This window comes from Lithobates pipiens, unplaced genomic scaffold (assembly GCF_037356315.1).
Source record: "Lithobates pipiens isolate NorthernLeopardFrog02 unplaced genomic scaffold, aLitPip1_a1.2 Scaffold_18, whole genome shotgun sequence".
Taxonomy (NCBI): domain Eukaryota; kingdom Metazoa; phylum Chordata; class Amphibia; order Anura; family Ranidae; genus Lithobates; species Lithobates pipiens.
In genome coordinates, this window is record NW_027507758.1 from 269390234 (window position 1) to 269402168 (window position 11935).

At 39.6% G+C, this 11935-nt stretch overlaps 1 protein-coding gene across 2 annotated transcripts in view; it reads right to left on the minus strand.

Moving 5' to 3' along the window:
- Nucleotides 1-11935, minus strand: part of HEY2 (hes related family bHLH transcription factor with YRPW motif 2) — a 60904-nt gene that overhangs the window by 41310 nt on the left and 7659 nt on the right. For both annotated transcript variants that reach the window (XM_077486945.1, XM_077486944.1), the window contains exon 3: nt 4515-4598. In XM_077486945.1, coding sequence (XP_077343071.1) covers nt 4515-4598 — 84 coding nt within the window. The remainder of the gene's footprint in view (nt 1-4514; nt 4599-11935) is intronic.

Consider the following 11935-nt stretch of genomic DNA (forward strand, 5'->3'; position numbering starts at 1 on the left):
TGGTGAACTTTAAAAAAGGAAGTGTCGGTAAATTTTCCCAACAGCGACATGGATCGCACTAAAACTCTGACAGAGGTTCTAACCCTCCCCAGTACACCGATAATAAAATAAATGTTCATCCTTTTTTTTTTTATTGATTTAACTTTCATGCGTATTCACAGGTTCATCATTGATTATTTCTCTCTTGGTGCACCAAGCTGTTAATTTTACTACAGGCAAAGCACAATGGCTAAGTACATCCCCACTGGCCAGCAATAAATGCAAAATGTGCTTGTACATTTAGTTTAGTAAAGCATTCCTGAAAAAATACTACCCATTAAAGTCTACTCTTAAAGATATTTAATGGCCGCTCTGTAGCTGTAACAGGAGACTATATTACATGTTGTTTTCTCACATCTCTTACTTAATTATTAATCAAATTGTAATTAAATGTAAGTTTCCTTTACTTAACTGACTCTTTTTTTTTTTTTTTTTTTTAAGACATATGCAATTAAAGAAGTAATCCCTTTGCTACTGAGGATCGATACTTTTACTGCATTAGAGTACTCACTAATTCTGGCTAATTCTGCGCAAAAATTGTTTGTGGTCATTAAAACTAGTGGACACTGGATATGTAGAATAAGGTGCATTAGGTGCATTTTCACATTGAGCCGGATTTACTAAAACAGTACATCTGTCTCTTAGCCAAGTCAACCTGTTTCCAGTTTGATATATAAATATATAAATATATATATATATATATATATATATATATACCGACACACACACACAAATCAACAGTGATTTCCTTAATACAGCGAAGTGAGGTGAAAAACGTACTGTTTTAGTAAGTCAACCCTACTGTATTTCAGGATACTCCAGACTATGACGATATTTCCACATCATATGTCTGTCAAAATATGTAAGTAGACATCGGTATTTATCTCTCTCCAGAGATTGCGGTTTTGATTAACTAGAGGAGAAGCGAATAATCACATAGCATGGTGAATGCTTTACTTAACTTCCCTGGCTGTATGATTATTTCAGATTTTTGTTGCTGGAAGCGGTACAATTATTTTGCATGGAAATTTGGTGTGTTATATTATAGACCTGTAATTCTTAGGAATAACTCACTTAAATGTGTCCAAACCAGAGTCTAGTAGACATCCCGGTATGATAAAGTTTGAAAAACAAAATCATAAATTATAATATAATAAATAACTATAAATAATTATACCAAATAATAATATAATAATAATAAAAAATATCCAATAATGTAATCAAATCAAAAACACTGAAATTTGCTCAGTTGCAGAATTGTTGCTGTCGTTACTTTCAGTGTTTGATGACAAATCACTATCGCTCAATTCTGCAAGTGATTCTAATTTATTATCACTGTTTTCTAGCTGGTCTAAAACAACTTTTAATGTAAAGGGACAGTTTTGGTTGCTATGGACAATCTCCAGTTTCCAGACAGAAAGAACAGTTTTTATATTATAAAACTACATGCAGGGCACTGGACAGACCACTAGGGTCAAAAGGGATGTGAAATAATTTCATACAGTAATGTAATCTGTAAGATTACATTATACTGTATGTAATGTGTGTGTTTCACTTTTTGAATTTGGCACCGTTCTCCGATCCCGTGCGTTGGAGCGCTCCCAGGGAATAGAGCTCGGCTACGTGATAGATCGAGCGGAGGACGAGCCGCTCACACAGCGGGGGGACATTGCTGGATCCAGGGGATAAGGTAAGCACACTCTTCCTAGATCCTGAGATGCAATCCCGAGTCTGGCTCGGGGTTACTGCTTTTGGTTCTGAAATTCCACCCCGAGCCAGACTCGGGAATACCGCTAGGGAGCTTAAACTAAATTCTAAGTTTGTTTATGGGAAAAAATGGAGCTGTGATTTCTTGAACAATTTGAAAGGCATAATCCTTTGTTTACCCCTATATTTGACTAGTTAATCAAGGTTATGAGAGCTTCACCTTATTCGTACATACGTATTCACAACCTTTGCACATTACTAGGTTGAAGCACCTTTGGCACCAATTACAGCCTCAAGTCTTTTTGAGTATGATGCTACAAGCTTGGCACACCTATTTTGAGCAGTTTCTCCCATTCTTCTTTGCAGGACCTCTCAAGCTCCATCAGGTTGGACGGGGAGCGTCGGTGCACAGACTTTTTCTCTCCAGAGATATTCAATCAGGTTCAAGTCTGGGCTCTGGCTGGACCACTCAAGGACATTCACAGAGTTGTCTCCTAGCCACTCCTTTGTTATCTTGGCTGTGTTCAATCTTTGTTTCATCAGACCAGAGAATTTTGTTTCTCATGGTCTGAGAGTCCTTAAGGTGCCTTTTGGCAAACACCAGGCAGGCTGTCACGTGCCTTTTCCTGAGGAGTGGATTGTCCACTCCACCATACAGGCCTGATTGGTGGAGTGCTGCAGAGATGGTTGTTCTTCTGGATGGTTCTCCTCTCTCCACAGAGAAACACTGGAGCTCTGTCAGAGTGAACATCGGGTTCTTGTTCACCTCCCTGACTAAGGCTCTCTCCCCCGATTATTCAGTTTGGCCATGCAGCCCACTCTAGGAAGAGTCCTGGTGATTCTAAACTTCTTCCATTTATGGATGATGGAGGCCACTGTGCTCATTGTTCCCTTTGATGCTGCAGAAATTTTTCTGTACCCTTCCCCAGATCTGCTCCTTAATATTTTCCTGTCTCGGAGGTCTACAGACAATTCCTTGGACTTCATGGCTTTGTTTGTGCTTTGACATGAACTGTTAACAGACCTTATATAGACAGGTGTGTGCCTTTCCAAATCACGTCCAATCAACTGAATTTACCACAGGTGGACTCCAATCAAGCTGCAGAAATATCTCAAGGATAATCAGTGGAAACAGGATGCACCTGAGTTCAATTTTAAGTGTCATGGCAAAGGCTGTGAATATCTATATACACGTGATTAGTTTTTTTTATTTTTAATACATTTGCAAAGATTTCAAACACATTTCTTTCACATTGTAATCAGTGAAGTGATGTGAATGCTTTCTGGATGCACTGTGTGTATACAGGCATACCCCACTTTTAAGTACACAATGAGGTTTATTTACTAAAGCTGGAAAGTGCAAAATCAGGCTCAGTTTTGCATAGAAACCAATGAGCTTCTAACCTTGGCTTGTTCAATTAAGCTTTGGTAATAAAACCTTGAAGCTCATTGGTTTCTGTGCAGAAGGGAGCCTGATTTTGCACTTTCCAGCTTTAGAAAATAAACACTATTGTGTACTTAAAAGTGGGGTATGCTTTATATATATATATATATATATATATATATATATATATATATATATATATATATATATATATATATATATATCAAAAGACAAACACATACACACAGTGCAGAGCTACTACAGTGATAATCTCAGTACTACATTTAGTGCTGTATATACATGCAATGAAATTCATGCAATGACATTTTATGAATTTGAATTTCATTGCATGTTTAAGCATTAAATATAGCATTAAATATAGTATTGAAATCACCGTAGTAGTGCTGCACTGTGTGTATGTGTGTGTCTTTTGGTACACCTACACACATATATATCTATGTATATATACATTTATTTATTTTTTATTTTTTTAAGTGTAGTGATTTCACTTGAATTGTATAGTAGCTGCAACTTTGCACTTGATTAATTATTAGGGTGGCACTGATTGTTTCACACATTTATATACCGGTACTTCTCTTTTCTATATATTTTAGCCTAGGTTCACACTGACTGCGGGAATGAAATTGTGCAAATTCAGCTGAACTCGCACAATTTTATTCCCGCATGTCAGTCCCAACTTTGGGGGCAATTTCAGAGACATCTGTGTGGGTTTCTGCACAGATGTCAATGGAAATTGCATTCCAAAATCACCAAAAGTAGTACAGAAACTACTTTTGGGAATCGGTGCGACGCCGCTAATGTGGTGTCGCACCGATTCGGACACTTCCATTGCCGCCAATTGCCACCGATTTGGCATGCTATTTGAAATGTCAAATTGCATGCCAAATCGCATCAATGTGAACCAGGGCTTAGGTTTAATGACTATGGAACTATTAGAAACATAAGTTTGGTTTGTAAACCAACTTCCAAGTGTAAGCCGTCACCAGCATACGGCAGCAGCAACTAAAAAAAAATCTTTTTTTTTGGAATACAACATTAATTTATCACATAGGGAACACAATAGGTTCTATTCTGTGTTTAAACAACCACAATATTTTCTTGAGGGGAACTGAGGCATCATGAGCGATGTTATCCCTAAGGGAAAAGAACAACTATACTGGAAATATTTCTACCCCACTTTCATGACTGGATTATGTTTTAACAGTTTTACCACAACAAAGGATTTAATTGAAAAGCAAGCTTGGTGCCAGATAAGGCCACATGCAATATTATTTTAATGAGCCTTGAAGAGAACCAACAATTTTAGATCAGAGGTACAGTAGAACGGATGAAAAAAAAAAAAACTTTTGAAGAAATGACTTACTTGTTTCTCAAAAGCAGTCGGCACAAGCCGCCGTAATTCAGACAGGCTGTTATTGATACGATCTCGCCTGCGTTTTTCTATAATCTGTTAGAAAAAAACAAAACGAAAAAACAATGTGTGACAAACCAACAAGAGAGCAACCTTAACTCATTACATGTTTATAGCAGGAAGGTTCTTGAAGTTTCCATGCAAATTTCAAACATGCAATAATTTGGAGTCCTAATTAAGAGGCTTCAAGAAAAAATGGTTTAATAAAAAATCTTTGAAGCACATTTAAAATTGTATTTCGCAAGAACACTAAAAATAAGTCAAAAAGCCTATTCTGATTTAACAAAACTAAAGCAAATAAACCTTTATACTATGCTTGTAGCATAAGATGTGTTCATTTATGTCCTTCCTAGCATTGAAAACATGATAGCTTGAATCTGATTATCTATAATGAGAAACACAGATACTTATCTCCAACTTTTGGAAATCATTAATCAAGCCTTCCCTTTATTGTACATGCATTAGTATATTTTACAATGTTATATACAGTATGTTCTACAGTTTTTCCCCAGAAAACTTTTTACATTGATGAGGGGAATGCCTTAAGGTAAAAAATGAATCGAGCTTATAACTTTTTACATTGATGAGCGGAATTCATTAAGGTAAAAAATGTATTGAGCTTAGAATCACTTTGAAGTAGGCCTCATCTGAAAAAAAAGGGAAGATTTCATAATATCAGGGAACATCTAGAAATGTTATTTGTGCCTAAGCAATAATATGAAAAATGTACTGCTTGTCTTGGTTTACCCCTAAAAGATAAAAATGTACTTAAATGTGACAGTGTCCTGACACCCCTGTTCTGTAGGCATTAATCTGCAGTGTAAGATCATCTAAGGCACTGCTGCCTCTGACTGCCAAGTTTAAAAGTGAAATGTTGGTGATGTCACTACTGTGCTATTCCTTTTGCTTTTGAGGATGTTCTGGAGAGAAACCTGTACCTGAATGCCTAATTTCCAAGGGTATCCCTGCTTCTAATTCATTCTTTGGATCTGTTCTTCCTCTGTCTTTTGTGCTGCTTCTTGTATTTTTCTTAATCAGCTATCAGATAACCAGTCATCCAGAACAGCTCTGACATTGTGGGCACCATGGTTGTAGTATAGGGTGTCTTAGGGGTCACAATTGCACATGTGTACCTAGCTCCAGGGGGCCCGTGCAGCCCCATTGTCATATTATCATATCCTTCACAAAATCCAGCTCTGATCTACCCTAGGGCCCCACAGCAACGCTCCAGTACTGGGCTTCCAAATTGCCTTCCACAGTCCACACCCCTTCATTCTCATTGGCTGGGGAGAAGCTGTGAGACATTTCCTGAATGGAGAGGAGCATGGGGTGAGAACAGTCCAGGATGGGGAAATGTCTGTGCTGTGTACTGGCAACATGGAATGGTAACCAAGCTCAGCGAGTTAGGAGGAGGAGAGTGCTGTCCTGTAGCCACGATGGGACCGATGTCACTGGTGAGGAATGACACTGCTCAGTGTCTCCTAGTCACCAGCTGGGATTCTCTGTACCCTCCCACCCGGGGATGTCTACTTACCCCACTTCCCTGAAAACTGGGGAAAAGACACACACCTCTGGGAGGTGAACTTCTCCCAACACCTGCCAACACTGTCAGAGAAACCTTAAGAAATTGCTAAAACAAATTCCCCAACACCTCCTGAGGGGCCCCGGAGAGGCTGCAGGGTCCAGATTTTGTGTCAGATGGCTTTGCCCCCAAGATCTAAGTTGCACCCCCCCAAAGCCCCCTGACCACCCCCTCCATCCTGGATACTATGCCCAGATACTGAGCTTTTTTACCATTACAGCACTCTACACTGTTCCTCCTCTGCAAGGCTGAAATAACATTCCTTTACAACACAGCCAGTTAGCCCCAATCTGCACAGGGTGTATCTGCTTACTGCAACTACACTGCCGTTTCGACCAGAGAATTTCATAGGCCAGAAGGGCAACATAAAAGCCAGATACACCCTGTGAAGATCATGGCTGACAGAATGTGTATAAAGGAATGTGATTTCAGCCCTGTGTAGTGTGTGGTGTGTGTGTGTGTGTGTGTGTGTGTGTGTGTGTGTGTGTGGGGGGGGTGGCTGTATACAGTGCTGGAATGGGAAAGGAGCTCTGCCAAGTCACCTGCAAGGGTTGATCCCTGTCCTCTGATTCTCCAGCGGTGATCCCTGTCCTCTGCTTCTCCAGAGGTAATCCCTGTCCTCTGACGTAGGGAGGAACTCTGGGGACTCAAAACTCTTAAGCCACTTTGAGTATCTTGGCATGTGGTGGGTGTATATGCCTGCACAGTGGAAGCGGCAGGTGGTATTGGGGGGGCTCAGGTCAACTTTTGCATCGGGTCACACAAGCTTCAAGCTATGCTTCTGGTGGGCACGTTTTGCTTTTCAGCTCAGTGTTCACTAAGGACACTACTCACATGGAGTCTTTGGAGTTTATTTACTAAAGCTGCTACATGTTACATAGTTGGTAAGGTTGAATAAAGACACCAGTCCATCCAGTTCAACCTGTGGTGTTTGTGTGAGTTTATGTCAATATCAAATCCCATATCCCTGTATGTTGCGATCGTTAAGCTGCCCATATATACGTTTTTGAAGCTAGCGACCAGTGACAGTTGGTGCTATATTTTTTGGGGGGAAGCAGCAAACAATCCACCCGCCATCTCCCCCCAGCCCCAGTTGGTTGGATCAGCCGCACCCTTCCCCTCCCCAGTCAGATGCCCCACACTTACCCCATCTAGGTCACGGGGTAGTGCTTCTTCCGGGCGGTGTCTCCTCCTTCTTGCCTTAGCGGTGGCTTCCCTGCATCTCCTCCTCCTCTACCTCTTCTCCTCCAATACAAATGCCAATTGGCTTTCAGGACCTACTTCCTGATTTTACTGATTGGCCAAAGGAGAATCAGGAAGACAATAGCAAATATTAATTTGCTATTGTCACATGACTGGGAGGGCTCAGGGTGCAGAAGCCAATTAGAGCCTCAGGCTTTATTCATATGCTTCTAAAGAATAAAAATAAAATCCCCCATTGGAATCCATGTGTCCGGCACCCTGCAATTAGATTAGGGGCTGGGCGCATGGATTAGGGTGGCGGTGCCCTTGCGCCCTGTATGGTCGGGCCGCCACTGCTAGCAACACTCCCTGTTGATACCGCTGCTTGTGGAAGGGAGTTCCACATCTTCACCACTCTGACAATAAAGAACCCTCTATGCAGTTTAAGGTTAAACTTCTTCTCTTCCAGTTTCAACGAATGGTGGCATGTCTTTTTTGACTCCCTCACACTGGAGGGTTTTCTTCCTATGCTAGGGTCAGCAGTAAGGTATTTGTACATCACTATCATATCTCTTCTCAAGCTTCCTTCTCCAGAGAGAAAATGTTTAATGCTTGTTGTCTTTCCTTATAACTGAGGTCCTCCAGTCCCTTTAATAGCTCTCTTTCACTTCTCTGGACTCTCTCCAGTTCCAGCACATCCCTCCTGAGGACTGGTGATCAGAACTGGAGAGCATACTCAAGATTCGGCTGGACCAGAGTCTTGTAGAGTGACAGAATTATAGTTTTATCTCTGGAGTAAATCCCCTTTTTAACGCATGCTATTTTTTTTTGTTAGCCTTGCCTGCTGTTCACTTTGCAAGGGAAGTTTCCCCAGAGCTTAGTGAATATGGTGAAGTTTCATTCTACATAAAATATCAAATCATGCACAAGAAAAAAGCAGAGCTTCACCTCATTCTCTAAGGTCTGGGGCAAATTCCCTTGCAAAGTGAACAGCCTTTTTGCCTTTAAGAAATCAACCTTGCTTTGTCTGCATGGGCACAGCAGCCTATTCATTTCACTGGGCCACTGTACCTGAGAAAACACAAGTAAAAGGTCCTTGCACCTTTTCTAAAGTTGCAGCCAATTTGCGCTTTCCAACATGGGAAAATGTACTGTGATTTCCATGCGGGGGGGGTGATATTAAGAATTAATGACAACCCTACGCATTTGCTAACAACAGTGCATTTTTACTGTGGATACGGCAAAGCATACAACGTACATGCAGACCTGCTCCCACACAGATGTGAACCCAGATTTAGTTAAGGATATTATGATTGTGAGCTTCCTAATGGGGCAAGGATTGACTAGCTCTATGTACTTTGTAATGCATTATATAATATTTTGATATATATATTATAAGTTCTACTACTATAAACCCAAACAGATCATTGTCAAAGAAAATCCAGCTCCTCAAATAATACATGTAGTAAAAAAATAAGTACTAACTTGATTCAATATAAAAGGTGAATCGGGCATAGGAACTTATATGTTATTTGAGCTAAATGGTTCCCATTATAAAACATAAAAACAAAAATATATGCATATCTTCTGTACAAACCAACTTTTGAGCCAATGTAGGTATTTGGCTTCAATGCACATGAACAATTGTTAATACTAAAAACTTAGTACTGATACTGTAATAATGATACAATTTATTTTTTATTTTATTACTTTATTGTTTGTTTGTGTATACCTTTTCTTTTCTGTTTTTGTAGCTGAAACTTTTTAAAGCTATGTTAATGTATTTAAAAAAAGGGGATATAACTGCTACCATTTTAGTAGCAGTAACGCAAGTAATTTATTAATGTAAAGTATTATTATATATTAAAATATTCCTGTCTTTTTTTACTCTGTCTGGTTCTTTCAAGTTATTGATGATTTTTTCTCATGTGTTACATAATTATACGGTATATATATCTATATCTATATATATAGATATATATCTATATCTATATCTATATCTATATATATATATATATATATATATATATATATATATATGGAAAAAATAACAACACGGTAAATGATTTCTTTCCAAATGATGTCTTATTCTACTAGGTAGGTATAGACTTGTCCTTGACAGAATAAAGAAAACAAAAAAAACGTAAAAATGCCTACTTTTATTTAATGTATAAACATATAAAAAAACATTTCCGGTGCACCTAGCTATCGTAAAATCCATTGTTATATTAGTATTACATCACATTCTGTACAACCTTAACACACAACACCTACCAATGGATGATTTAGGCTGTCTTCTTGTTACATAGTTTTAGTAAATCTAAATGAGGCTCTACAAAGGTTGTACAATCTAATTGTATAATGTATGGCCATCTTAAGTAAAGCCTTCAAACCTCTCAGACCACAATCCAAAGAATATTTTAGGGCCTCCTTTACACTGCTGATTTTAGATCACATATTTAACATATTAAAATGAGATGGGGGGGGGGGGGGGGGATTTGCTCTGTTGTAAAGGGAAATGTTAATAAATAAGGAGAAGTTGAAAATATACTTGGGCCCTATGATGTCATGGTTCCCTGTCACAGATTATTTTCTGCACACATGGAAGCTTTGTGCAAGGTTATAGGTCACAATTATTATTCTATTATTCAACATGACCTGACTGATGGTCATTGACATTGTCATAATTTCATTGTGACATATAGGGGGAGATTTACTAAAACTGCTGCACTCAAAATCTGTTGAAGCTGTGCATGTTAACCAATCAGCTTCTAACTTCAGCTTGTTCAATTCACTTCCCTAGCGGTAATCCAGAGTGTGGCTCGTGGTTAATTTTCAGTACCAATAGCGGTAACCCTGAGCCGCACTCGGGATCACATCGCAGTATCCAGGTACAGTTACTTACCTCGTCCCCAAGATCCTGCGATGTGTACCGCCCCCCCCCCCCCCCGCTGTATACTCCTCCAGATCCTCCCCCCGAATCATCAATGTTCCAGGCTCCGTTCCCTGTGAGCGCCACAAGGCATGGGGGCGGAGCCTGGCGGCAAATTCTAAAAAGTGCAAAATACATAAAACATACAATACACTATAATCTGTAAGATTACATTACTGTAGCAAATCATTTCACATCAGTTTTGTCACTAATGCTTTGTCCAGTGCCCTGCCTGCACTTTTATATCATATATAGCGTTCTTTCTGCCTGGAAACTTGAGAACGTCCATGGCATCCAAAAAGCATCCCTCTACATCAAAAGCGGTTTTAGACCAGTTATAAAACAGCGATAGTGAATTAGAATCACTTGCAGAATTGAGCGATAGTGATTTGTGGGGAAATTCGTCATCAAACACTGAAAGTAACGACAGTGACAATTCTGCAACTGAGCAAATTTCAGTGTTTTTGATTTGATTACATTATTGAATAAAATTCATTAGTATTATATTATTATTTGTTATAATTATTTATAGTTATTTATTATATTATAATTTATAATTTTGTGTTTCAAATTTTATCATACCCGGGATGTCTACTAGGCTCTTGTTTGGACAGATTAAGGCTGGGTTCACACCGCTGCGATGCGGGAACGCCGCAAATCCGCTGCGTTTTCCCGCATCGCACGACTCCAGCCGGCAGTTCACACTGCCCTATGCGAACGGCTGGGAGTGTCAATGATATGTTAATGACACCCCCAGATCCGATCGCATATCGCAGTGCGATCTGCCGACTCGCACAAGAATCGGATCGCATGGTGTGAACGCCCATGCGATCCGATTCTGTTGCGGACGAAAAAAAGGGTCCCGTGCGAGTTTGCTGCGGGACCGCTGCGAGTTCAGCCATACTATCTGTATGGCTGAACTCGCAGCGCTACGGAGATCGGATGTGATTTGCGGTGCGAATCACATCCGGATCTCCCCCCGCAGCAGTGTGAACCCAGCCTTAAGTTAGTTATTCCTAAGAATTACAGGCCTACAATATAAAACGCCAAATTTCCATGAAAAACAATGTACAGGCATACCCCACTTTTAAGTACACAATGGGGTTTATTTAGTAAAGCTGGAAAGTGCAAAATCAGGTTCACTTCTCCATAGAAATCAATGAGTTTCCAAGTTTTATTGCCAAAGCTTAATTGAACAAGCTGGTGTTAGAAGCTCATTGGTTTCTATGCAGAAGGGAGTCTGATTTTGCACTTTCTAGCTTTAGTAAATAAACCTCATTGTGTACTTAAAAGTGGGGTATGCCTGTACCGCCTTGAGATTAAAAAATCAGACATAATCATACCACCAGGGAAGTTAAACTTTGATAATAAAACCTGGAAGCTGACTGGTTTCTACACAGAGCTGCACCAGATTTTGCACACACCGGTTTTAGTCTTTAGCCTTTCCTTTATGACATAACACACTTCCAAATTTGGAGATTTTTCCAGGAGCAAAAAAAAACAAGCAAAATAACAACCAATCAAAATCTGTAATTATCTGATCCACGTTATGAAGGTGATTAACTAAAACTGGAAGGTGCAAATTTGGTGCAGCTTTGCATAGAAACCAATCAGCTTCCAGGTTTTATTATCAAAGCTTAACTCCCCTGGTGGTATGATTGTGTCTGATTTTTGAAT